Consider the following 25,906-nt stretch of genomic DNA (forward strand, 5'->3'; position numbering starts at 1 on the left):
AGGAGAATACATAACCTGCTTCTTTTTTTTGTCTTGGCTTCGTTTTCTGATTTACTAGTATGTAGTGATGATTTATTCGCAACAAATCGTCATAATAATAGTTACACTGGTTATTTACACACTCATCTGTAGTCGATTGATTACATATATACATGAATTAATTCCCCTGCAAAAACTCCGTGACGACCTGCGCAAACTTCTCGGGCTGCTCCGCCATAGGCAGATGTCCTGCTCTCTCGATGACATGCAGGGGCACTCCGTTCGCGTAGCTTGCCGCCATCTCCTTCATCGTGTTCGGCAGGATGCCGTCGCCGCTGCCGACGGTGAAGATGCCCCTGACCTGCCCCGATTTCATCTGCTCGCGTACATCGTACGCGTACAGCGCCTGCACGCTCTGCTTGAACCCGTCGAGCCGGTTCGTCCGGACGTACTCCTTAACTTTCGCTGCTCGGGCTTCCTGCGCGCCGCCATCGAAGCTCTCGGCTACGAACCACCGGCGTACTGTCGCCTCGGCCAGCTTCTCGCCTATCAGGCGCGCGCCCTCGGCGTCGACGGGGTAGTCCGTGTCTCCCTCCGCCAGGGCGATCCGCTCCGCCCACGCCTTGGGGTTGCTAGCCGGAGCGACGGCGTTGGTGTCGCTGGAGATGAAACTGCCCACGCGGGCAGGATATTTCAGCGCCGTGTTCAGCACCGTCACGCCGCCCAGACTGACTCCGATCAGGGCGGCCGCTTTCGGCACACGCAGCGCGTCCAGCAGCGTGATCAGGTCCTGCGCCAGCAGATCGATCGTCACGGGCAGCTTGCCCCCGTCGTTATTCCGGCCGCGGGTCCGGTAGCGCAGGACACGGTAGACCTTGTTCTGCGGAACGGCAAAGAACGCCTGCAGGAAGTCGTCCCAGATGCCCCAGTCCGTCAGGATCGAGTTGCTCAGCACGATCAGCGGCGCGTCCCGGTCTGGAGCGCCCTCCAGTCGGTACGGAATCGTGACGCCGTCTGCTGTCGTCACGTACGACTCGATCACGGGCCAGTTGGTGCCCGACTGAGACGCGGTGAAGGTCTTGGTCAGTCCGTCGCGCGAGGTGAACGTCGCAGCATAGTCTGGGCTGGCCAGGGGCTGCAGGTCGCGGGGCGCGGGGCCAAAGGTGTAGTGCCACTCGTACACGCGGCGCTTCCTGTCGCGGACGACCTTGCTGTAGATTTCCTGCGTCCAGGGCGTGCTAGTCGCCGCTTGGAACTCGGGGCCGCCGAGCCCGTTCTGGGGGGCGTACTCGTGCAGGGCGAGATACTCCTTTTCAGACGGCTTCGGGTTCGTCACGGACGAGGTGACGAAGCGGCGGGAGCGGCGCCATCCAGGCACTTTGGACAGCAGGTTGACGTGTTCCTCGCGGTACCAGCGGTCCAGCTCGGCTTCCTGGCTGGGGTCCTGGAGGTAGAAGCTGACGGCGACGAGGACGTGGCCGGCGGGCGAGGCATCGATGCGGTCGAGCGGCTGGTAGTCATCGGCGCGCCACTCCTGGATAAAGTCGTACATGCGGCGGTCGACGGCGATCTGGGCCATGGTGTCCTTCTCGCGCGGCGTCTTGACGGCATCCTCGCGGAGAGTCGTGTAGGGCGGGCGCGTGAACTCGACCGAGTCAGCGACGTCGTAGAAGGCCAGCCATTCGGGCTTCGACTCGCTGTAGTCGCCGTCGCCGTCGGTCGCGCGGTAGCGGAAGCCATTCGGGATGAAGGGCAGTCGCAGACGCAGCGGGCCATGCTCGTTGTTGTACCAGTCGTGGAACTGGGCGGCCGAGAGGCCTGGCCGCGGCTGCATGGTGACGTACAGTAAGCTGGGGGTAGGCATTTTGTTGATGTAAAAGAAAATGAGAAGGTTTATTCAGAGTCCAATTCGATGAGACGAGCTTCTATCCTCGCAGTCCTCGTGTCGCTGTGGTGCTGTCGGAGAGACCTGTATAATATAAAATCCAGTTGGCCGTCGTATACAGGACCCGAATCAGATCAAACTGCTATCCCAACGTTAATGATCAGTCACACGGATGAACACAGCCATCAAACCTGAAACCACAGCTCTACTTACAGAGCAGAGAAGAAGGATGCAATGACCAGGAGTAATCAAGGCCAACCCCGCATAGGCAGGTCAGGTAAGACCGTAAGAGGGGCTTCACTAGTACACAGTGCCCCGCGAATACTTCCATTGGACGAACAAATCCATTGGCCAGTCGCAAGCAGTTTATTTTAATAAGATATTCCGCTGGGATCCCGAGCTTCACTGCCGAGCTTTCGCCCGTGGAAGTTTGCTGGGCCGTTGCGTCCCAGCAGGAGAGTCGCGGAGAAGGCCGGAGCCAATCATCGGCTTCCCGCTCGCCCGGTTGATGGAGGTACCTATTACTGACACGAAAGAATTCGATTGTTGTATCTACATATGCGATTTTCTTACCTTTTTTTTTAAAAAAAAATTTCTTAATCTATTAACAGCTACATATTTTATAATAAGTGCTTTCTAGTCGCTATATTCCGTACTAATCATACCAAATCGCGTTCATACCGAATCCCGGCTCCGGAATATCCACCCTGGCCACACGAGCCAGGAACTCGTCGCGGAAGCGGTAGATCTCGACAAAGCCCTCCTGGTCGTCGGTCAGGGCCAGCCACTCGTCGCTCCAGTCGCACGGGCTGACGGCGTTGGAGTGGCCGCCGCTGGTCGACGTCGGGTTGATGAACAGCTGCTTCTCGATGTTGCCGGCGGGCCCCAGCTTGAAGGCGCTGATGTAGCCGTGCACGTCGAAGTGGTTGGAGCGCGACGTCGCGAAGAGGTATTTCCCGCTGTGCGAGGGGAAGACGACGTCGGCGCGGTACTTGTTGCGCGGCGGCAGGCCCGGCGGGATGAGCGGGTAGGTCAGGCGCGTGAACACGGGCACATGGCGGTGCTCGTCGATCACGTACACGGCCAGCCGGTTGCCGTTCTCCATGAGCACGTAGAGATAGTTGCCCGTGGGGTGGATGGCGACCCAGCGCGGATGGTCGTCGGGCGACGGGGCGTCGATGCAGTCGACCAGCGTCAGCGTGCCCGTCTCCGGGTCCTTCTTGTGCGTCCAGATTTTGTTGGCGCGCAGGTCGGCCGAGTAGAGGTAGGTTTCCGTCGGGTCGAAGACCATGCCATGGATACCCGAGTTGGGGAGTAGCTCGAAGTTCTGGATGTTGCGGTCGATCTTGCCGGTCTCGGTGACGGAGAAGACGTTGCCGTAGCCGGCGTAGTCGTAGAAGGGGTTGCCGTAGACATTATACGGGGGTTTGTGGGCCGCCAGGACGAAGATGGCGCGGGTGTTGGTGTCGGCGGACGAGGCGAGTGCTGGACGTCGTCAAAGAAGCTCTATCCACGTACAGCTTGGGACTTACGGTGTCCGCCCATGGGATGTGATGCCTCATGGACAATCTCAGTCGGGCTGTGGACGGCGAAGCTCGACCATTTCTTCATGGCGGCGCCGTAGATGTTTTCTTTGCATGCTGGAGGAGGACGTTAGCCAGGATCGACGGAGGCAGAACGCGCTGCTCACATCAAAGGTCATCCACGAGATGGGCTCATCTTCGGGGATGTCGGTCTTCTTGATCAGCTTGAGCGTCAGGGCCTCATCGTCAAACTCGATGGTGTAGATGCGGCCTGGGGGCGTCCAGGTGCCCACCATCAGATGGTGGCGCATGGTGGCAGAGAATCACGAGCTGAAACACCACACAAGATCAGAAGGAGAATGCACGAAGAAAGGAATGGTCGACATTGTGACTGTCCGGCCAGCAGATATGATTAGATCGCGGGGCATGGATGCGGCGGAATTAATTTTCAGGCAGAAGATCCGATGTCAACAGCCGACCTGCGCGCTGGCCAATCAGCGGCCGTGCGGGGAAGATGTCACAGTCAGCCCCGCCAGTTGAGATGATCTATTTTGTTTTCGGTATGAAGTTCGGTGCGAAGGAAATAGCAACTGTTCGATTGACAATTGCCAAAGATAATAACGCAATGGGTGATCTTCGCCGTAGGCACTACCGACTCCGTATTGATTCTCCGGACGATCTATCGTTCGGCATCCCGTACCCCGCAGTAGTACAAGCTGCGTTGCGAAGACGAGTCAGATGTACTCCGGACGGAGGACAGTATACATCCATCTACAGGTAGAATGCGCGATTTTCCGTATGCCACTGCACATGCACTGCTTTCTTCTTCTCTCTGAATTCATATTCTGTCCCTTGCAGTGTCATGCCGGCGACGCTGACAGCGACTAGCCGGCGCGCCACGTGCGGCGGGCACGGGCCAGTCAGGGCGGCACGATTAGATAGCATGACGACAACTGGCTCCCGGCGCAGCATCCGGAGTGCGGGGAACGAGCCACCGCGGGGAGCACATGGCAGCGCTGCGATTGGCCCGCGGGCAAAACGGATTTCCGCTGCGAACAGCCGATCGATCTGCCGGCAGCAGCAGACAGTATCAAGCATGGCATATATAGCTGGCCAGCACCCCCAAGCCTCAGTCACCATCGACAGCATCGTCTCTCCTCGTCTCGCCTGGCCTCACCTCAGTCTACTTTCTCTGTGATCATCTCCTGACAATATCACCATGTCCGCCAACGCTACCTCCAACGCCGACACCCGCGGCTACGACCCCAACCTGACGCCCAGCGTCATCAACGCCATGGGCCCCAACACGCCGCCGCGCGCGCGCCAGATCCTGAGCGCGCTGATCCGCCATCTGCATGACTTTGCGCGCGAGGTCGACCTGACCTGGGACGAGTGGTTCATTGGCGTCAAGTTCCTCAACTCGATCGGGCAGGCGAGCAGCCCGATCCGGAACGAGGGGCACCGCATCTCGGACATTCTGGGATTGGAGTCGTAAGTTGGACATTACTAGACATGATTAATTCAAGGCGTAGCTAACGGCTCAGCCTCGTCGATGAAATCACGCACAAGCTGGCGCTCAAGTCCGACGAGGCCCCCACGACGTCCTCCATCCTGGGCCCGTTCTGGAGCCCCAACACGCCGTTCCGCGAGAACGGCGACACGATCGTGCTGAGCCCGCACAACGGCCAGGTGACGTGGATGCACGGGCAGGTGACGGACGCCCAGACCAAGAAGCCCATCGCCAACGCCGTCGTCGACATCTGGGAGGCGTCGTCCAACGGCAAGTACGACTTCCAGGACCCGGAGAACCAGGTGCCCAACAACCTGCGGGGGAAGTTCCGCACGGACGAGAACGGTTACTATGGGTTCTACTGCCTGAAGCCGACGGCGTATTCGCTGCCGACGGATGGTGAGCAGAAATCTCAGTCCACATTGTCTAGGATCATTCATGTCTGACGTGACTTAGGCCCTGCCTGGCAGCTGTTGCAGCTGATGGACCGGTCTCCGATGCGCCCGGCGCACATCCACCTGATGGTAAGAACAAGACCCCCACCAGGAAAACCCCTACAGCATAGATTACTTAGCTAACGACACAGATCACCCACCCCGACTACCACACCGTCATCACGCAGCTCTACCCGGACGACGACCCGCACCTCAAGACAGACGCCGTCTTCGCCGTCAAGGACGGGCTGGTCGTGCACTTTGCGCCGCGCGAGGGCGACCCCAAGGCCGAGCTGGACCTGGAGTTCAACATTTCGCTGGGGTCCAAGTCGATTCCGACGTTGGCGGCGTCGCGGCTGTAAAGTCGCCTGACGTCAGTCAGGCATGATACCTGCCTATTTCTGGTTACGTGACACGAACTTGACCCATTGAGGAATATGCATTTTTTCCTTTTCGAGTGTATATTTTGATTCCTTTCTTTTTTTTTTTAGCGTGTATGTACGGTATTGCTTGATTTGCATGAATGCGCATGAGCATGTGATTGCATTGCATTGCATTCGACAGTTCCAGCGGTAAATAGTAGATAAATCAGCACGAAGTCGGAGGACGGAGTATAGTAACACAATCAGAGAACGCAAAAAAAAAGCCAATTAAATAAAAATAAAATAATAAATAAGTAAGAAATTTAAAAAAAATCCCCACAAATACGTATTGCAAATAATCTTTTCCGTCTCTGTCATATGTTGTTGTCGTTGTATTTATTTAATGCAGACTCCACCCCCGCCGTTCCTCCTCTTCTTCATCATCATCACTCCCACAACCAGTTCTCGCAATATTTATTACAGGTTATTTATTTGTCACCACTGTACCCTGCTTTATTATAAACACTACATATCAATCAATTGATTCCTCTCACTACTTTTTTTTTATTTTCGCCGTCTCAATACCACACACGACGTACGACATATTACACCCATTTCTATCTTCACTACGTGTGTGAGCATATATCTGATTGAAGGCACTTTTCTACAGTGCAATCCTATATCCTCTTTTAAGGGAAAAAAAAAACATGCGCATTCCCTATGCCCCCTCCACCCCCTCCCCCTCCTCCCCCGAAGAAGCAGAAATCTACTCCCGCATCGCCGCTAGACGACACCCTCGCCCACTAATCCCACTAGACCTAGCACTGCTACACTCTCCCTCCGTAGCAGACGGATGGAACAGCTTCCTAGGAGCGATCCGGTCACGCACGGTGCTGGACGCCGGGCTTCTCGAGCTGGCGGTATGTCGGGTAGCGGTTCTCAACGACGCGGTGTACGAGTGGAATGCGCATGCGCCGCTGGCGCTGAAGGCGGGTGTTTCGGGGAACCAGCTGAGTGAGGTGAAGAGGTTGCCTTATTTATCATTCGATGGGGAGGGCCTTCCGCAACGACCGACTGATTCCCCCCTCACGGAGAAGCAGTGGGCCGTGCTGCTCTATACGGATCAGATGACGCGCAATGTCAAGGTTGAGGAGAGGGTGTTTGATCTGCTGCGAGGACCGGAGCAGCAGGATAATGACACTCAGGAAGGGGGTGCTGGATCAGGCCTGTTCTCACACCGCGAAATCGTCGAGTTGACCGCCACCATCGCAGCATACAACTGCGTTAGCCGGTTCCTGGTCGCGCTGGATGTGGGGGAGAACAATGCCAAGGCGATGAAGGAGGTGGAGGAGCTGGTGGCAGCGTTGAAATGATCGATCGATTGAGGGATTGCAGTACAGTACATACTTAGCACCGAAATGGAAGTGGACAGGATGGGGAGAGAACAATATCCGTATGATAAGAGGATCACTTGAGATTTCTGTTAGAAGGGCCAGCCACTCTTTGGGATTGAATTGAGGAAGGGGCAAGACAAAATATATATATGGTTAGACGATGGATGGACAGACAATTTCAGTTGATATTGATAGAAGAATTATCTTTCTACATAGTTGACTGTATGTTACGATAAAGTCCCAAGACATAGAAGCTTGACATGGCGCAGACAAAGGACGATAGAGAGAGATTCCGTCGCAATCCTTGAAAATATAACTTGGGGATATGTATCTACATACACCTTCTTCAACAGTTTGAAACAAATTCAAACTCTTGTCAACAATGACAGCATGAACTATGTTCACCACGTGAAAAGACTTCTAACTTCTCTCGTACTCATACATACGTCATTGTACACTTGTCGTCGACTAACACCCACTCTCGCCAGCGCTGCAGACATAGATCCTTTCGACCCAGTCCGAATGAAGCACCTCGGACGCCATCGGACGATGCCGCCACGACGGGTCGAGCATGGCGTAGATCACATTGCGACAAGGTGCCTGATCCAAAACATTAGTATATATCAGTGTGCCGCGACATATCATACTCACCCCCAACGCTTCGATCGGCTCGTACATGCCCGTCTCCGTCCGATCGCGCACATACTCCCGGTAGTCGCTGTCCCGGCTGGTGACGGCAAACCGCCACAGGTGCCGCCCCGTCCGCATGTCCATATACACGACTCCCGCCGCCCAGATGTCGACCGCCCGGGCGTCGAAATACTCGTCCTGCCCGTCCGTGTACCGGGCATACTGCTCCGGGCTGATGTAGGGAAACGACCCGCACAGCCCCGTCGTCAGGTGCGTTGTCTTCTCCCATGGCAGGCGGAAGCACTCGGCGTTGCCAAAATCGGCGATCTTCAGCGCTCCCTTCCGCGTCAGCAGCAGGTTGTCCGGCTTCAGGTCGCGGTGCGCCACGCCCGTCTGGTGCAGATACTCCAGCCCGCGCAGCAGCTGCTTGAAGTAGCAGTTCGCCTCCGCGGCTGAAAGTCTGCCCGCTGACCGGACTCGTGTGTACACGTCCCCGCCGCAGCAGTACTCCATGATCTCGCAGAAGTTCCCGTCGCTGTCGTCCCGGATCAGATCCAGCGTCGCGATGACGTTCGGATGGCGCAGTGCCGATGAGATGCAGAACTCCGCCCCCAGCCGCTTCAGGTACTTCTTCCGCGACTCGCGCGGCCGGATCTCAAACTTCTTCACTGCGAAAAGTCGTCCTGTGGGACATTCCTCGGAGTGAGGCTTGAACGTCACCCTGACGATGCCTGACGACCCGCGCCCAATCTGTGATTTGTAGTTTCCGTATCGTTCGATGAGAGACTCCGTCGTTGACAACTGACGAGGAGGATCTCCCGCTGGTCGAGACTCCGGGGAGGTCCCTGTACTCGTCTGACCCGTCTGACTCGTCTGGCCCTTCGTCTCTTTCATCGCCCTGAGCGTGTCCTGCAGCATCTCCAGGAGACAATCCTGTCTCCTGTCGTCGTACAGACGGTGCTCATGCGTGCCATCGTCGCGAAGACGGAACCGATTGTCCTTGTCCGGCGACTGTCTGGGTCGAGGGTGAGTGCCACAGGGTTTTGATAACTGCGCGTCTGCCCGGTAATTGCCCATTTCAGGCTTCCGACCACCGAAACGATTCACCTTGATATCGGGATGTGTGAAGGTGCGTGATGGGAGAGGAACAAACAGGTCTGTCTGACTCGAGAAAGAGCTGTGCTGTATTCAGTCCGACGGTGGTCTTGGGGTAACACAACGCAGCGATGTGTCTGCCGTCTAAGCAGACAGACTGACTACGCCTTCGCAACGCTCATATCATGCTGGCGGCAGTGTGGTTTCTGGAACAAGACAGCTAGCTGGTCAGCAAGGACGATCACCTGAGAGGAAAAGAATGGAATTCTGTCCAAATGCCCACCCATTGTCGACGTGTTGCCGCCATTATATCGAGGCCTGCTGGACGCTGAGGGAATTGTTGTGATGTTCCTGTCCAATCGCGGCGGGACGGAAAGCGTCGCCCACCTGACGACATGCTCGCCCTTGGATCATGCCACGGTCACTCTCGCCATGCCTGGGAATATGAGGCTTTTTTCACGTCCTGTAAGCTTAAAGCCTATTCTATTTAAGAGAAAAGGAGAGGCCATCATCTTAAAAGCATCAGCATCAGGGAGGATCTGGATCGACGTGATCGATGCTTCCAGTCGATCAGCTTTTCTCTTCCAATCAGAAGCTCAGACACACACCAATCGGCGTTTGAGTGTTCGTCAAAGCGTCTATCAATGACTATTCATAATTCCATTTCATAATAGCCTCACCAGGTGGTGTCGACAGCCTTGGGATAAGCTTGAAGCCTTGAAAGCTTGGACATTGTCCGTGCTGCCGATGTCTGGTGGCTGTCGACCGAGAGCTGGCGATGAGGCAACCATTGGTCAATCGCTAAGCTTCTGTGATGTGGCTGTACAGCCCTGTACATGCACTTGATCCGGCTCGGAAAGGGGGAAAAAATTGGCACTTGGTCACAGTAGGATCAGTGCGTTGGGGTGACATCATCGATTGGCCGTAGCATTCTCATGACAGAAACGCATGCAATTCGACCAACGCAACCGTCTTTCTAAGAGAAGTGCAATATTTGGACCAGAGGATCCAAAAATGCAACTATCAAGAGGCGGACCTCCGATGGCACAGCGCATCATCGTGCCTACTCCACGTGAGGCTGGCTGAGGCCCTGAACCACCGTGGATGGCACTGGATGTTGGATATTGTTGGCTCACAGGTCAAGCTCCAACGGAAGTTACCGCTCTAGCTCGATCAAGCTTGCAAGTTGTATGGCCATCGCAAAGAAGCATGTCATTAATTACTGCACGTTTAATTGTGGCAGCTGGATCGTTAGCAGAACGCCAACGTGTAGCTTCGACTTGGTCGTTTTCTCTTTCTCTGTCCCATATTCTCCCTGTCTAACAATCTCAAAGCCTTGTTCGAACTCCCTCTGTAGAACTTCCGAGTTTGCTGATGGTCAAAACTCAGCGTTGCCGGAGCTAGAGGCGGGATCAGCACGGCCGTCGCCATTCCAGGGGCCGGCATTGTGGCGGGAAGCGTCCGCGCTCGATCGCAAGTTCCTGTGGCAGTTAAAAATGCCTCATAGAACGCGGTTCTGTCTCACAGTGACGTCGCGCGGCTGGCGCCATCAGCAAGATACTGGATCAGGAAGCCAGGGGGAGAGCCAGCAGAGCCAGTCCAGGAGGCCTACGGGGAGGACCATCATCGGGGAGGCTTGCTAGCTATCTAGGGATGCCGTCGACAACGCGGGATTTTCCAGACACGCACCCACGCACCCAGGGCCGGCGCCACACAAGGCGCTGCAACTGCCCATGGTTCAGTTAATTTCCACCGCCTTTTCGGGAGCCTCTTGCAAAAAATCCCAGCCCTAAGCTTAACGGGCAGTGCCGAGGTTAGTCACCGCGAAACCAGACAGGCCCCCAAAATGCACCGTGGTTCAACAAGCCACCAGACTCGTGGAATCGATGGATTGTAACTGCAAAATTTCGAGACCAGAGTGACAGGGAATTTGCTTCTCTGTCAGCTAATAGTGATACGTGCCTGACGCACTAGACTTCAACATCGAATTGGACGTCTATATAGGTCCGTAGTTGTAGAAGTGCAATGGCATATCCAGAGACCAAATGTCCGGACTAGAGACATCGAACGGAAGATGCAAAGCCCAAAAAAATGAAAAAGCCGCCCAGAGCCCCTTGTCTCTGTGGTCTTTCTAGGTATCAATCCAAATAAGGCAATAGATCGTATGTACAGGAATCCTGTGATAGCTGTGGTCTCACAGACACCAACAAAGGCCGAAATCAAGAATCATGTCCAAGAAACAACAAAGAGAGTCATCACTCATTGCGACCAAAAGAAAGTCGACCAATCTTCTGGAAGCGCATCTACGTCTTCGAACCCGGCCAACGTCGAGTCAAGAGCAAAGCTGCTGTCCGACAATGACGACGGGTTGTCCGGAAACACAGAGTCGTCCGGAAACTGGAAGGGATGGGAGGACGACGACTGCTGCAGGACAGGATCCTCCATCGCTGGCAGCGTCACGTAGGGATACCCCATCGGGGCCGTCGTCTCCGGCGGAAAGGTGGTGACCGGACCCGGAACGGGAGGGGACTGCTGGGACAGCAGATCGAGGCCAGGGGTGGCCAGTCCGGGCGCCGGGAAAGCAGGAGCGCTGAAGCTGGCGGTAGAAGAGGGAGGAAGGGGCAGCGAAGGAGGCTGAGGGTTGGAATAAGTGGGATGAGGAAGAGAAGGATTAGATTGCTCAGTTGAAGACGGGAGAGGTGCAGGTTGTGGTGCAATGCGTGCAAAGGAAGTGGGCTGGACACGACGCCGAACAGCTGTTTTCTAGCCCGCGAGTTAGCGAACAACAGCCGTTCTCGCCATCAAACGGAGTCACCTCGTTGCCGTTCATGAATACTTTTCCGGAGGACTTTGCATCGCTCTCACCATCGGACTTTTTGTCGCGGCTGTTGAGCTTGCTGTGCTCTTCCCTGGCCTTGCAGGGGCCGCGACAGAGGCGGCAGACGGAGAAGGGTCGGCCCTTTTTATTGATGCGAATCAGCGGTCGATCTGGCGAGGGCAGTCAGTGAAAAATGGCGCAGAAAAGGCCGCAAGAGGCCATTGCCTCGCGTGGCATCCCAATGGACGCTATGACAGACATACCATGATGTCGACAGCTCGACACGCGATGGCCTCGCACGCAAGCTTCACAAGCCCACTTCTCACCGTCGATGAGCATCCCTGGGTGTTATTCAACGGACAGCATGACGAGAGCGACACACGAGCGACAGACAGCTAATTGAGCGAGTTAAATAGGATGAAAAGGAAAAAGTGTGTCGAGGACGACAGACGAGGAGGGTTTTAACCCAGCACTGGCAGGCACGAGGGTCCACCCGCGTTGGGGGGACCGAAACGGGATGCTGTGGAAGTAGCAGGCGTGGCTCAGCGGCCGCTCCCCCGTCTAAGACTCTAAGGCATGCATATCATAGCGACGACGAGGCAGGCTGAAGATCATACCGCCGCTGAGTGCTGGCACTGGACAGCGGCAGCAATGAACAACTCCTCCCCGCGCGGGTACGATTCATACATAGGGCCGTTTCCTCTGCTTGCTCTCTATCATCTGTTGTATCGATGCATGCTGATCTCTTTCAGTCGTCGTCCTTGGTTTTTTGCCTTATTCCGAAAAAAAATTACTTGATATTTTTTCTACTTTCACATGCTTACACATAGCTCTCCCTGGATGGGGAAAACTCTTGAGTTCCACCAGGCAAGGCGGCTCTGGTGTACACAAGCGACGTGACGATGATACTGGGCTGTGGGCAGGACAGCTATGACGGATTCTTTTCCTTCCTCTAGCCACCGTCGTCGTCTTCGGGGGAGGCAAAAGAAAAAAAAATCTAGTCAATTACGGAATTTTTGCCAGTGTGCAGTGCGGGATTTTACGACGCCTGCTAGGAAAAAAAAAAGGGAACAGGTAGGTACCTGGAACCTGCCAGTGCAGTCAGTGGGTTCAAGGGAAGGCAGAACTCTCTTCTCCAGAGCAATTACTGTAGGAAGTAGTTGTATGGGAACAGTGGATTCTGAGGAACAGGACGGCGGTCATTGGCCTGGCGGACGATGAATCTCTCTAAGCGGGGAAGAGAGGGAGACTATAATTTTGAGACACGAAAAATCGAAACGGATAGATAGTCTGCAGCAAGCACGTTAAAGCAGGACAATTCGGGACAGAGCAAAAAACGGCATACCGTCGTCGTCGTCGAAAACCGGCCGGCCAGCGGGGCGTGCGTTCCCAAGCGTTTGGACGGGGAAAATCCCTCATACATTGCTCTGCGCCTTCGCTGCGAAACGAGCCACAGCTGCGCAGCCCAGCCGACCGGAGCCCCGATTTGACGATGCTGATCCCCTGGGACGGTCTGTCACCACCGACAAAGCTCCCGATCGCGAAAAAAATCGCCAAAAAACGCGCTGTGAGGCCACAAATTGGCACGTTCTTTCCAACGCGGTCGAGAGGTGATGTTGAATTTCGGTTGTGCACTGCGAGTGCTCGGGTCACTATGGGGCGGTGTCCTGTGGGGGGGACGAATCCTTCGATGATGGCGCAGGCCTTGTCTTGCCTTGGCTTGCTTACTTACATGACCACGACCAAGACTATGACTATGACTACAATGACGGGGCGTAAGGCTTACTACTACTGCAGTTGGTTTGGTTTGCTGAGTTGGCCGATATTGTAGCAGCAGCTTATCTGCGAATGAACGGAGCTGCAATTAGTCATGATAACTGCTCCTTTGGGAGTAGAGCAGAGTAACAGAGTAGCATTTTCTCCACAGAAAGTGTGTAAAAAAAAAAGTGAAATTAAAAGGAAAAAAATAATAATTTATTTATAATAAAAATTAAATAATCCCGGACTATTGTATGGTCCTGGTCTGGGTCTCTTGCACTCTTCCCGAGCGGGTGATTCCGCTCAGCCTCGTTTGCCTTATGTAATTTATTGTGGATTCCAACGTTACTTGCCTACCTGCACACACACACAGCTCAGAACTCAAAGAGACTTGGCATGAACCGTTGCATTTTTCAGCTGGATAGATCGAATGGAGTCGATACAGACGAGCTAATTGTCTTTTGGAAGGTCCTTCCGAACGTTGGATGGAGTGGGGAGGGTTGCCTCCCAAGAACCGTTAACGCATCGAACTAAAACGAATAGAATAGTTGTCTTAAGAGATAACGCTCGAGATGTCATCATCTACTTCTCGTATTCTATTCTACAGCAACCTCATTTGTATGTCTGCTGGCGAAGATCATAATTGTTTTCTTATCTGTCAGATACAGATAAAACTTTGTCCTTACGAAAACAAGAACAGAATACTTCTTTGAGTACTTGACGCTTTCCTTGGTAATACTTGTTTTCATATTTTCTAGTGCATACAAATTTCAACTTCTCGAGAATAGCCCATTCTCAACTTCACAGCTTCGGTGTAGAAGAGCCTTAAGCTCCCACAGACAATCGTGATCCGTCACTCCAACCCGCTAAAAGGCCTGTTTGGCCAACAGCTATGCTCAACACGGCGCTGCGATCGCCGTAAACAGCTCGCCTAGCATCCCGATAGTAGGCGGATTGAGAGCATTCGCATGACGTCCACTGGAGCAATGAGCCATGAGCGGACTATAACACCAAGACGGCAACGTGACGTGCACAGAGACCAGGTCTTTGAACTGTGTCCGTCGTATAGCTCTTTGTCAAGGAGGATATCCGCACATGGTTGATAAACTCAGCTTCGAGGCCACGGGAAAGAACGTATCACGCAGAGGCACTTCAGAACGGTATGCCGTAATATAAACCACTGCGTATATCGGCGATGACTCGGTAGATTCGTAGGAAAGCAGCAACTCGTAATATAGACCACTGCGTATACCGACGACGACTCAGTAGGTTCGTAGGAAAGCAACAACATGTCAAGTCAAGTCGTGCCAATCACTCGGAGTCCGACTCCTCCGGCTGCATCATTTTCTCATCGAGCTCCTGTAACGAGAATCACCCCTTAGTATGTGGCGCGATGTGAGCCCATGTTGGACAAGTGTGGACCTACTCTTCCCAGCCGTTCCTTCAGGTTCTGCAGCTGGCTCTCCTTGATGACCAGGTGGCGGTCGTCATCGAGGTCCTCCACGATGTAGTCATGACGCTCCTCGTCGTACTTGAGGATGATGGCCTTGACGGAGGGATCGCACTCGACAAGGACTCCTAGGACCGATCAGCGTTGGACTATGGGAAGTGGATTAAGATTGGTGTACCTTTGACAGCTCTAGGCATTGTGATGGCGTGGCAGTATAAATGGCAGAAGTTCAATAATCTAATCGGAGGAGATGCTTCGACCGACTGACAGAAACGACAGCCTGAGGGCGTCTACGGAGTACGGAGTAGGCTTGGCAGAGGATCTGCAGGAGACCCGCCTGGAAGTCACTGTGGAGAAACGCCTTGGAGATGATTGGCCAGTGGCTGGATTAGGGCTTAGGGCATAGGGTCAGGGTTTCCAACTTGCCGCCACCACTCGACACGCTGTCTCCAAGCGAAAGCGAAAGAGGCCCTTAAGAGGCGCAGCTCTTGATTCCCACTTGAATAAGCATCGGCGCCAGACAGAAGAAGTCGAGAGAAAGGCTAGGAAACAGGACCCTTTTGCTGCCACTGCTCTCTGCGAAGCCACTAGAAGATGGACTACAACAAGCAAGAATAGGCTCTGAAACTATCAGAAAATCCATTTCCTAGGGCGTAAAGGGCCCTAAGTCCTTGCGTAGCGCGTAGTAATGACATTCGGCCAATCAGCATGAGCTCCCCTACAGGCTCTGTAGGTGACCTGGATGGAGGTGGTGGTATAAGCACAGCAAAAGCATATGATGAACTTCTAATCACATGATTTTGCTTTCCATTAACCAATCAGATGATAGATAGGAAAAGCAAAATCGTACTCTGTATGGTGAATTTCTACTATTCAGATCAACAGAAAAGCAAAATCGTGTAATGAATTTCTATCAATCATATCAATCAGATCAATCTTCGCTGCGCTGCGCAAACGAGGAACAAAAATGACAGAACTGACAATCCTCGATTACTTCCTTGATCTTCTGCCCAGACAGACAGAAAGACATATATGTGATATCTTGGTCAGGAGAACGACAAGTGCCTGTTCGACCGTCCAGAACGTACGCATGAGTCTCATATCACCATGTGAGAAGACCAGACTTTTTTATTTAATTTCTTCCTCCCTTTTCTCTTGCTTTATTTGAGTTTATTTTTTGTAAATGCTATTAAAATTCTCGACGTTGCATTCTAGTAAAAGCAAAAGGAGGTGGGAAAAAAAACTCCTCTTCCATCAGCTACGCCCTTACACAGCATCAAAGAATCCGATACAGACTATGCTCATATAAACCCTTTTCAATATCACCACGACGGATTCCACACGGGTGAGCTTCCAGGTTATTCGTCTCTAGAGGCAACTTTTGCCGACTTTATACTACGTACGATGAATGATTGGGTCGTAGATCTGCTATATCGTTGCTGCCCCGGACTATGTAGTAAACTTGACATACGCGATTCCTCAACAATCAATTCTCCTTAGTACGCCATGACATTGGTGATAAGTCTCCGGCTGACTACGTTCAAGGAAGTTCCCGTTTGTAGACCTGTTTCTTATACTATTCTCCCCCCCCCCCCCCCCCCCCCTTTTTTTTCGTTAATGAATATGTCATTAACTTAATTTCTTCTACCAACAGGAGCACCAGCATACATATAAGATTAGATCAAAAATATAACTTCCCTGTTAAAACTCTACATATACATACTTACCGGATGCAGGCATTGCGACATTTTCTACGCAGAACAAACTCCACTGAACCCCATCCCCTCCCCAATCCAATAACCATTCTGGCAACGGATCACGCGATTGCAGAAATTCAGTATGCTATTAGAATAATCGCTGAGGAGATCGAACATATAGTTCAAAAGTCCATTCCATGGAACAATACGTGTACATACATCCTACACCAATCGAAAGGAATACTATCAAAACTTAGTAGGGAGAAGCATTCTATTTCCATCGTCTGTCTGCTAAATTACCTATGTAGTGAGCTCACTGCTTCTATAACCACAGACGAGGAATATAATTAATTGATCTGAGATTAGCCTGCCTGGCCTGTACCAGATTGCATTCGTCTGAGAAAGTGCGTCCTTTCAGTGATGTTCTTGACACGTCGCAGTGCATTCGACTGGCCTGAAGCCCAGCTGGCGTGCTTGCTTCACAAGGCTCACAAAATCACGACAGGATTAGACTTACAGCTCATGCATAGGTCAGGGATTCTGGGATTTTCGGTACATATGGACGTATCAGACAAGGAAAGCAGCTCCATCGATGATGTATGTCTCTGCCAAGGATTGTCCTGGGTGTTTCCTAGACCGGACAGAACGCCCCCCCGAAGTGGAAACATTGCTGCATGATCACTGCCACGATTACGTCGCAGTCATACCTTAGACTCGACAAAATGTCGTACGATTATGGTTCTTTTTTCCATTGGTCGTGATGGCCTTGGCAGACTCACGCAGTTACTGCTCTCGTAGGAATCCCAACGTCAAGACATGGCAGACAGAAAGAGACAGAGAAACTTCACACAGAGTAGCCAGGTTTGAGGCTGTGAACTGGCGCTGCCACTCGATGACGTGATGGCGAACGAACGCATGGCCACGATTCTCAGTGAAGGGCGGGAGAAACATCTCCGCCGGGTCGATCATCGCTCGTCGATCGTCTGGGAAAAGCTGCCCGCGTGGGGGAAAGCTCCGTGGCACGTGACGGGGTTCTCGAAGCGCCACGAAGGCTCCACCCGGATGCGTCATCGCCGGGAATCGTGATATCAGCATCAGCAGCAGCTCGCGATGCTGCTGGATCCCTCTCGACGCTGGCAGATCACTCCTGAAGCCTCGCGCATCCCCCAGACACTTCGATGCACATCATCGAACGGAGCTTCCATCCGAACCATGGCAACTTCTCGAACCCGGACCAAGGGGTATATTAACCCCTACCAGCCTGGCCTTGGATGAGCAGATCAGATCAAAAATCAGAATCAAAGTTCAGAAGATATATCGAGACACAACGCAACACAACACAACGCGAGTCTCTTCACATTCAGCGCTCTGAAACTCGAAAGTCGTCCTCATCACATCCACGATCGACACTACCACAATGTCGCTCTTCCCACGCGCTGGTGACTTCGCTCCTCTCTTCCGCCTCCTCGACGACTATGACATGCACCGGTCGACGCGCGGCAACACGTCGATCCAGAACTGGGCGCCGCGCTTCGACGTACGCGAGGCCAAGGACGCCTACCTGCTGGACGGCGAGCTGCCCGGCGTGAACCAGAAGGACATCGACATCGAGTTCTCCGACCCGCAGACGCTGGTGATCAAGGGCCGCATCCAGCGCGAATACACGTCGCCCGAAGGAGGCGAGCCGACGACCAATCAAGTCCAAAAGGGTGGCCTGACTGATAAGGACGGCCACCGATTCTGGATCCAGGAGCGCTCCGTCGGCGAATTCCACCGCTCCTTCAACTTCCCCGCCCGCGTCGACCAGGACAATGTCAAGGCGAGCCTGAGAAACGGTATCCTGTCGGTGGCCGTGCCCAAGGCGGCGCCGCCAACCGGCCGGAAGATCGCGATCGAGAATGTCGCTTAAATCTATCACCTTTGACTCATTTCGACACTGCTTTCCAACATAACTCGATCGCCTTGACGATTCACTGATTGATTGAATCTCTTGCACTACCGCCACGATGATGACCAATTATCCCCCCCCTCTTCATATTTTTCTTTCCTTCCGACATTCCTCCTTTCATGAGCATACGCTGTTGTTCCTGTTCACGATTCAGTTGTTTTGTACTGTACATTCCTTTGCATGTGGCATGATTTGATGGATGAATGACTGTACTTTATATTTATGTACTGTACAATAACGACTTAAAATGAATAATGACAGATTATTCATTTAAACATTTTCATCTTTCATGACTATCTTCGTAGATTTGTAGAAAATCAGTAGAGGTGACTATATATAATCCAGTCTAATCTATCAAAGCTATAACTTGTAGGGAATTATCTATCTATCGGTCACCTGCCTGCCACTCCATATTATTTTCTCCTACAGTGTCTTCATCGCGGCCATTCTTTCTCGATGCTGGCGCCGTCCACCCCGATCCCGCCTGGACAACTGCTGTGACGATAGACAACACAAACGCCGCGAGGAATAATGTCTTGGTCGCATGCTCGTACGCCTCGATGGCAACCTCTCGTAGCCAGTCCTGTCGTGTAGCCGGCGGCGTTCAGTCCTAAGAAAAGCCCTCGTCGCTTCTTGCTTGATAGCGCCAGAATCAAGATAATTGTCCCTAGGAGGAAAGTTTGCGGGGAAAAAAATCTGGCATGAGTCGGCCACCGAGAGGGGTGAGACTGGACATGGGGATCTAAGTGTACAGATCATAAATAGCTCAATCAGAATGGTTATTGAACAGATAGACCATATCGACAACTGCCGTAGTCCGTCTCTGTAGATAAAAGTCCACTGCCGGATAGATGTCACTAACGCACCAAATATGTTGCCGCAAACCAGGTCGTCCCCGCAAAGGCATCCAAGTCCGCAGCAATGGCTGATTGGGTCGTCGTAGTCATGGAGATATTCATTGCTGGATGGAAAGAAGTCCGGAATCAGCAACTTATTTGAGTACTCAGGTAAGAAAAAGCGTATCTACACTGGATGAGCATGAGCACCCCCGACATGAGAGCAACGACCAGGCCACGAATAGGCGTGATAGCTGTTGGCAATGTGTCCTCTTCATCGGGTCAAAAATCTCGTCTGCTGGGGAGTTGTCAACGGTACTGTCGCCTACCAAGGGCGTCCGTTCTGACGGAAACATTCTCGATAAGGAAATCGACAAGTCCAATGGAAAGACTGAAGATGGAGAATCTATTTCAACTCAATGAAAGAGAATCTCCAGGAGATGAATCCACCATCCGAAGCCAGCAGTTAAGCCAGTTATCCCCAAGTAAACGGACGATTAATTTCCAGAGTATTGAGTTGTCCAAGGAAGAATTGCTTCCCGATCTCCCCATTTTTCCGTTTTGTCAGCTGCCATCGGTTCATGATTCATTATCGGCGGCTATTTGGTTGGCATCTGATAAGACTGCAAGTGATTAAAAAAAAAAGCCCGGTCTACGAGCTGGCAGAGAGTATGCAGGCATGATGACAGAATCCCCGTTATCGCTCCTTAATCGTCCGTCGGTTGCTGCAGGCGACCTTACCAGATCGGGATGGAGCCTCTGATCCACAAGATCCCATTGGACAAAACTACCACCATTCCGCAAATGTGATTGGTTGTTAAAGGAACATACTTGCATCTTCTCTAGCCAATCATATCGTGAGATTGTCTTAACGAGTTCTGGGATTATCATAACTCGACGCATTTCCAACAGGATCATTTTAGAAATGGCAGCCCAATTGCGAGAACCCAATCAGGCTACATCACCGACAAAGCGTTTAATTACTTTCCAGGATATCAGGAAATATTTTCAAAATGAAGATGCCTAACTGAGGCTGTCGATTTTCCAGCGAATAGCTTGAAAGATGGCTGCCTATGTTTTAGGTAACACAAGCAATTCTTCAACATACTTCAACAGTGAAGATTTTCTATTTTTATTCGCAACTAGAGCTCTTAGTTGACAAGACTAAAGGACGATGATTTGGAATAATGCGAAAATGGGTGACTGCAAACCCAGATCCCAAGCCATCCGTTTGCTGTCTCGGGTAAACGCCTGCTTCACCGGCGATGCCCGAAGTCCTAGACACTGCAGAATCTGTGTCACTAATTTTGCAGTTTGACAGTCACTCCCTGCTGTGAATTGAATCTTCCCGAAAATAAGTGAATGGATATAGTTATGCAGGCCTGAGTCAGATTTCCAGGTTATTTAAAGGCAGTCAACCCCCTCTTTTCTTGATCTCTTTCTTTCCATCGCACCTCGTGTGCCATATATACACACGCCTCTCGTCTTATATTTTTTTATATATCCTTTGTTCTTTATTTTTATATAACTCTTCTTGACGCCGCTGTGTGGCTACAACTGCATGGTTACTGACATCGTTGGTCGCCCATCTTGACGCCAACGTTTTCCGTGCAGAGATAAAGAGCCACGGACAGCAGCATCATGTGGGAATTCTCCGGGAATATGCTATTATTACTTCCCCGGAATATCCAGCGAACTTGATATACGTTATCGCTCAGCAATCAATTCTTCCCGGTTCCCCTTTGCTGCTGTGGCTATACATCTGGTAATGTCGTCCCTTTTGCTTTCCTGCGCTGGCCCCCTCTGTTTGGTTCATGGTCTTACTCAGCTAACCGCTCGCCAGTATTTTTATATCAACCACATCACTAACAAAACATCTTCATCGAATATGCTTCGCCGAGCAAATCTTATTGTCAGACGATACCTCGGACTCAGCAATGAGTGTAAGTACCCCTCTTTTGAACCTGCGTGGTGGCAAGACGCAACAAAGGCTACATTAGGCCATCTCAATGCCGATGTCCGTCTTTTCTTCTGTTCATTTTGCTAATCAATTCTATATGTACAGCCGAGGAACAGCAGGAGAACCTTAGCCGCGAGCACCCAACCACGCTCTCGCGACATCTATGTCATCAATGCCTGTCAACCTCGGAAAAGTTTTAGTTTCGTCAGGAAATTCACTTGTGACAAACTGTATCATCGACTGGGCATTCATCGCCCTCTCTGTCTACAAGAATTGCCTCATGGCGGCTTGTCGACATTATGACGGATTCCGCAACCTGTATCTCGGACTGGCAAGGGTTTGAAGATCAGATCCATTTCCTCCGGGATGGAGTACCATGATCTTCTGCAATGGCACAGGACACCATCCAGAAGCGCAGGATGTGTTCAAATCCAACGTCAACAAACTGTATATGATGCAACAACTGGAACCCACACATATATATACGGTGACCGATTCGTGGAGCACAACCAGAATAAAAAAAATAATGGTAGGACAGATCATCAGAATGGAGGCGAAAGTGAGTTGTTACCTTTCCTCTTCGCAGGATGTCTGTCTCTAACATTCGCAGTCTATCGTCCTCTGAGCGAGGCGAATGCATTCAAGGGCTCTGGCTCAGAGAATTTGCAGGAAGTGAACGTGATGAACAGCCTAAAGATGAGAGTTTTACGGACAATTACCTGTGCCTGTCTCGGTTGTAGGTGCGAATCTCCTAACCATGCCTGTCGGGTCACACTCCAACTGAAGGACATGGAGCTCCTTCAGTGCTTGAAGGGGCAAGGCAATACAATTGGGTCAGCTTTAATGCTGAGCCTACTTATAGTCCGACGCAGCCACGACGAACTCACCTTTCTTAGCGCTGCGACCGAATCTCACCCGAAGATTGTCTGAGGCTGATAAATTCCGCCTTACGATGGATGGGAAAAGCATTTGGGCGACAGTCGACAGGGAGTGTAAGGCCCGAGCGAATGTCTTCCGATCTTTTTTGAATTTCTCTGGGAGAACTCAGGCAAGTGGTGGCTGCAGTGCAGCCAAAAGTTCAACAGCACCCCAGACCTACGTTCTCTGCGGATCCCACGGCCACAACATGCGCCAATGGTTGACAGTATCTCCAATACCCCGTATGAAACTCATCCTGTTCCATACTACACCATGACGAGGGACGCAGTAGGCTGGGCCAGAGACCTAACATCGGCATCTTCGCGCGGGATACAAGATCTGCGGACCTGAATGTATACCACCACGCCGCAGGCCACGGCCACATGCACTTCTTTCTGGTGCAATGCAAGGGCCTTCTCTCTCCCATACTCACTTGCACCTCACGAGTCAGTATCTAACGCAGCCTGCCGAGTTACACAGTGCCAGACCTTTTTTTCCCCTTTCTTTTGCCACCTCTCAATCAATCACAACCTGAACTCTGTTGAACTTGGTACCCTGATCTCCTTTGTCTCGTCAACTCAGTGAACGAAACCAAACAAACCATGAGTGGATATAGAGAAGGGGCCGCAACTTGCCTCGGAATACCTGAGGGGTATCCACGGTGGGAAACAAGCTCAGCAAACAGACAAGTCTACAGGGCCATTGCCATTGGTAGATCGGTAAAGACACCATTCGCACACTGGACCGCACGCACTCGATCTTTGATGGACAGCCGTCCCGCCGCTGGTCCTTGGTCATCACTTCTATTCAGGTTCTACCAGTGGAACGATAACTCGCCCAGCGCATTTGGATCCTAGTAGGCTCCAACACATTCGATCGCTTCGTCGAATATAACCAGGCCAAGTAGATATTCAGGCCGATCATTGATATGGGTCCGGAGGCATTCTCCGATCTCGACTTGAGTCAAGGTCGACTGCATCAGGCCGGCGGGCCGAACGGCGGTGACGAAGAAGGACAGTCTGTCGACAGCCGCTTACTTCCTAGTTTCTACAACATAGCAAATCCAAGAATCATACTGACGTCGTTCCTCCTTGCTTCAACTTCATATTTAGCTCCTTACATTTGGTAGCATGTCTCTCAACAAAGCACCAAATCTAGCTCAGATACGGTGTTGAGGCCTCAGCCGCCCCGCTTCGCGTTGCTCTGCAGTACAGCGTCGACCGCGTCAACGCTCGGTACAGCTTCTCATCCCTTCAACGTCGGACAATCATAAATCCAGCCCAGAGGTTGTTCCATCATCAATCCTGCTTCTTCATCATATTTAGCTCCTTGAAGCAGGCGTTGAGGAGCGGGCGGACCAGCTCCTGCAGCGCATGCTCGGTCAGTCAGAATATATCTCGCTGGAAGCCAATAGCAGCTCACATAACATTGAGACCCAGTGTGCTACAGTGCAGAGGGCATTGGATAAGATCCTGATAAACTACTGAAGCTAAGACTATACATGTATTTATAAGGAAATCTAATTAGCAGCTAGGCTGGACCATGGCAAAACTACACATAAAGCTCGTTTCTCGCTATACGATATTCTGATTACACGCAGAAATGGAGTTTATTTTCGAGCGGATTCGTTGATATAGATATAAGACATCATCTCATGCCCTTTTTTTTATTCGTAAGCTTAGTTATTAGCATACTGTAGATACATATCCTTAGCTGCAAAAGATTATTTATATCCTCAGCACAATTCAGCTACTGCAAGCACATTTAAAGTACGGAGTACACACAGTACATACATACATACATACACAATCTGCCAAATTAAAATTCATCTACTCTAAACAAATCATTATCATTATTAAAAAAAATCATCAATTTAAAAAGTTACCGTTTGTTCAAAATCCCACCTCAATGCATGCTGTGTCGAGACAAAGTCACGTGTCGATACTCGACAGACAGCCTTATCAATCAGATCCGAGAAACCTCGGCAAGCGGAGATGTCTGGCCTAATAGACCATCTTACGTACGTACTAGAACAGACGAACTACATACATGTTAGCAATTGCAAGGTGCAGCACATAGCTGATCAATCTTCTTCTTTCTCCTTTTCCAACTGGTCGAATAGTCGACTGATTGATTTATTGACCAGGTTCATGTGGTTGATCTGTGGATTCAATCCAACTCATTTCAGCTCAGCTCAGCTCTGTTCACTACTCCTAATTCCTGGAATGCGATGACTTGACTGATTGATTGATTATTCATCCATCGATTGACGTCTCATCCTTCTACCATCATAGCCGGCTTCATAGCTCCTGCTCACATACTTGAGTTGATTGCATGTCGAACATCCTACCACTGAACCCTCTGGATTATCTCTCATCATCTATCCAAGGAGGATAGATACCTACCCATCAGACATATCATATATCACCATGACAGACAAAACCTACACCTTCAAATACTTCAACGTGACCTTTCCCCGGGAATATGTCGCGCACGTGGAGATCAACCGCGCGGAGAAGATGAATGCGTTTATGGAGGCGTGCGTATCAACCACACCCTTACAATCCTGATTGATTAAATATTCAGTCCCGCTGATCTGTTTTCTAGCATGTGGCTCGAACTCCGGCGCGTCTTTGACCAGCTCTCGCACGACTCGTCCGTGCGGGCCATCGTGCTCAGCGGCGCCGGGGAGCGCGCTTTCACCGCTGGGTTGGATGTGCAGGCCGCATCGCAGGAGGGCAGCGGGCTGCTAGCTGCGACCAAGAGCCCGCAGCAGGGCCAGAACCTCGACCCGGGACGCATCGCGGCGCGGCTGCGACGGCACATTGCCGACTTCCAGGACTGCGTGACGGCCGTGGAGCGGTGCGAGAAGCCCGTCATCGCGGCCATGCACGGGTACGCGCTAGGGCTGGGCATCGACCTGTCGACGGCGGCGGACGTGCGGCTGTGCGCGCGCGACGCCAAGTTCGCCGTCAAGGAGGTGGACATCGGGCTGGCGGCGGACATTGGCACGCTGAGCCGGCTGCCCAAGGTGGTCGGGCACTACGGGTGGGTGAAGGAGGTGTCGCTGACGGCGCGGGTGTTTGGGGCAGACGAGGCGCTGCGCGTGGGGTTCGTCAACGCCGTCTACGACGACAAGGACAAGACGGTGCAGGCGGCGATCGACCTGGCGGGGGTGATCGCGAGTAAGAGCCCTGTTGCGGTGCAGGGGACGAAGGAGTTGTTGAATTGGTCGCGCGATCATTCTGTGCAGGATGGTAAGCAGCTCCATCATCCATCCAGCTATCCATATATCTATATTATACACCCAGCTGATTATATACATGTCTAGGCCTCCGCTACACCAGCGTCTGGAACAGCGCCGCCCTGCAGACGAAAGATGTCACGGCGGCGATATTATCCGGGCTGCAGAAACGGACTCCAACGTTTGAGAAGCTGTAGCTGTAGGTGTCAACCTACTACCTACCTATCTGTTGTGTGTGTATTCCGGAAGATCCTCGCTGCAGAGGCCAAAAGAGAAGGATCATGATGCATCCATATGTTGTTGGATCACCCAACGCTCACTCACATCTACCCTGTCTGTACTGTACCCGGTGTTGGCTGTGTTATCGACGAAGAGATACTTCTTTCTCTCTCGGGAAACCAACCCTTGAGAGACTCGCACAAAATTTTCCAGTATTTTCTTTTTTCTTTTCACCCGCTTATCCCA

At 52.0% G+C, this 25,906-nt stretch overlaps 8 protein-coding genes across 8 annotated transcripts; 4 read left to right on the top strand and 4 right to left on the bottom strand.

Annotated features, from left to right (window-relative positions):
- Window positions 1-157: 157 nt before the first annotated feature.
- Window positions 158-1,843, bottom strand: T310_6718 (3-oxoadipate enol-lactonase; the record flags this gene model as incomplete). Its single annotated transcript, XM_013470468.1, has 1 exon — window positions 158-1,843. One exon carries the CDS (start codon window positions 1,841-1,843, stop codon window positions 158-160), a length of 1,686 nt encoding a protein of 561 aa, XP_013325922.1.
- A 676-nt stretch (window positions 1,844-2,519) lies between these two features.
- On the bottom strand, window positions 2,520-3,698 carry T310_6719 (Muconate cycloisomerase; the record flags this gene model as incomplete). The annotated part of the gene is made up of 3 exons (XM_013470469.1): window positions 2,520-3,349; window positions 3,397-3,469; window positions 3,555-3,698. The coding sequence occupies 3 exons, from the start codon at window positions 3,696-3,698 to the stop codon at window positions 2,520-2,522; spliced, it is 1,047 nt and encodes a 348-aa protein (XP_013325923.1).
- Window positions 3,699-4,606: 908 nt separating this feature from the next.
- On the top strand, window positions 4,607-5,693 carry T310_6720 (uncharacterized protein; the record flags this gene model as incomplete). Its single annotated transcript, XM_013470470.1, has 4 exons — window positions 4,607-4,878; window positions 4,932-5,296; window positions 5,354-5,421; window positions 5,484-5,693. 4 exons carry the CDS (start codon window positions 4,607-4,609, stop codon window positions 5,691-5,693), a joined length of 915 nt encoding a protein of 304 aa, XP_013325924.1.
- A 707-nt stretch (window positions 5,694-6,400) lies between these two features.
- T310_6721 (uncharacterized protein) lies at window positions 6,401-7,066 on the top strand (the record flags this gene model as incomplete). The annotated part of the gene is made up of 1 exon (XM_013470471.1): window positions 6,401-7,066. The coding sequence occupies one exon, from the start codon at window positions 6,401-6,403 to the stop codon at window positions 7,064-7,066; it is 666 nt and encodes a 221-aa protein (XP_013325925.1).
- Window positions 7,067-7,555: 489 nt separating this feature from the next.
- On the bottom strand, window positions 7,556-8,794 carry T310_6722 (Serine/threonine protein kinase; the record flags this gene model as incomplete). The annotated part of the gene is made up of 2 exons (XM_013470472.1): window positions 7,556-7,687; window positions 7,739-8,794. The coding sequence occupies 2 exons, from the start codon at window positions 8,792-8,794 to the stop codon at window positions 7,556-7,558; spliced, it is 1,188 nt and encodes a 395-aa protein (XP_013325926.1).
- Window positions 8,795-11,071: 2,277 nt separating this feature from the next.
- T310_6723 (uncharacterized protein) lies at window positions 11,072-11,896 on the bottom strand (the record flags this gene model as incomplete). The annotated part of the gene is made up of 2 exons (XM_013470473.1): window positions 11,072-11,575; window positions 11,894-11,896. The coding sequence occupies 2 exons, from the start codon at window positions 11,894-11,896 to the stop codon at window positions 11,072-11,074; spliced, it is 507 nt and encodes a 168-aa protein (XP_013325927.1).
- A 6,056-nt stretch (window positions 11,897-17,952) lies between these two features.
- T310_6724 (Heat shock protein Hsp30/Hsp42) lies at window positions 17,953-18,444 on the top strand (the record flags this gene model as incomplete). The annotated part of the gene is made up of 1 exon (XM_013470474.1): window positions 17,953-18,444. The coding sequence occupies one exon, from the start codon at window positions 17,953-17,955 to the stop codon at window positions 18,442-18,444; it is 492 nt and encodes a 163-aa protein (XP_013325928.1).
- A 6,182-nt stretch (window positions 18,445-24,626) lies between these two features.
- T310_6725 (Enoyl-CoA hydratase/isomerase family protein) lies at window positions 24,627-25,638 on the top strand (the record flags this gene model as incomplete). The annotated part of the gene is made up of 3 exons (XM_013470475.1): window positions 24,627-24,736; window positions 24,805-25,454; window positions 25,529-25,638. The coding sequence occupies 3 exons, from the start codon at window positions 24,627-24,629 to the stop codon at window positions 25,636-25,638; spliced, it is 870 nt and encodes a 289-aa protein (XP_013325929.1).
- Window positions 25,639-25,906: the final 268 nt, after the last annotated feature.

The sequence above is a fragment of the Rasamsonia emersonii genome (assembly GCF_000968595.1).
Source record: "Rasamsonia emersonii CBS 393.64 chromosome Unknown ctg1118621760440, whole genome shotgun sequence".
In the NCBI taxonomy this organism is placed as follows: Eukaryota; Fungi; Ascomycota; class Eurotiomycetes; order Eurotiales; family Trichocomaceae; genus Rasamsonia; species Rasamsonia emersonii.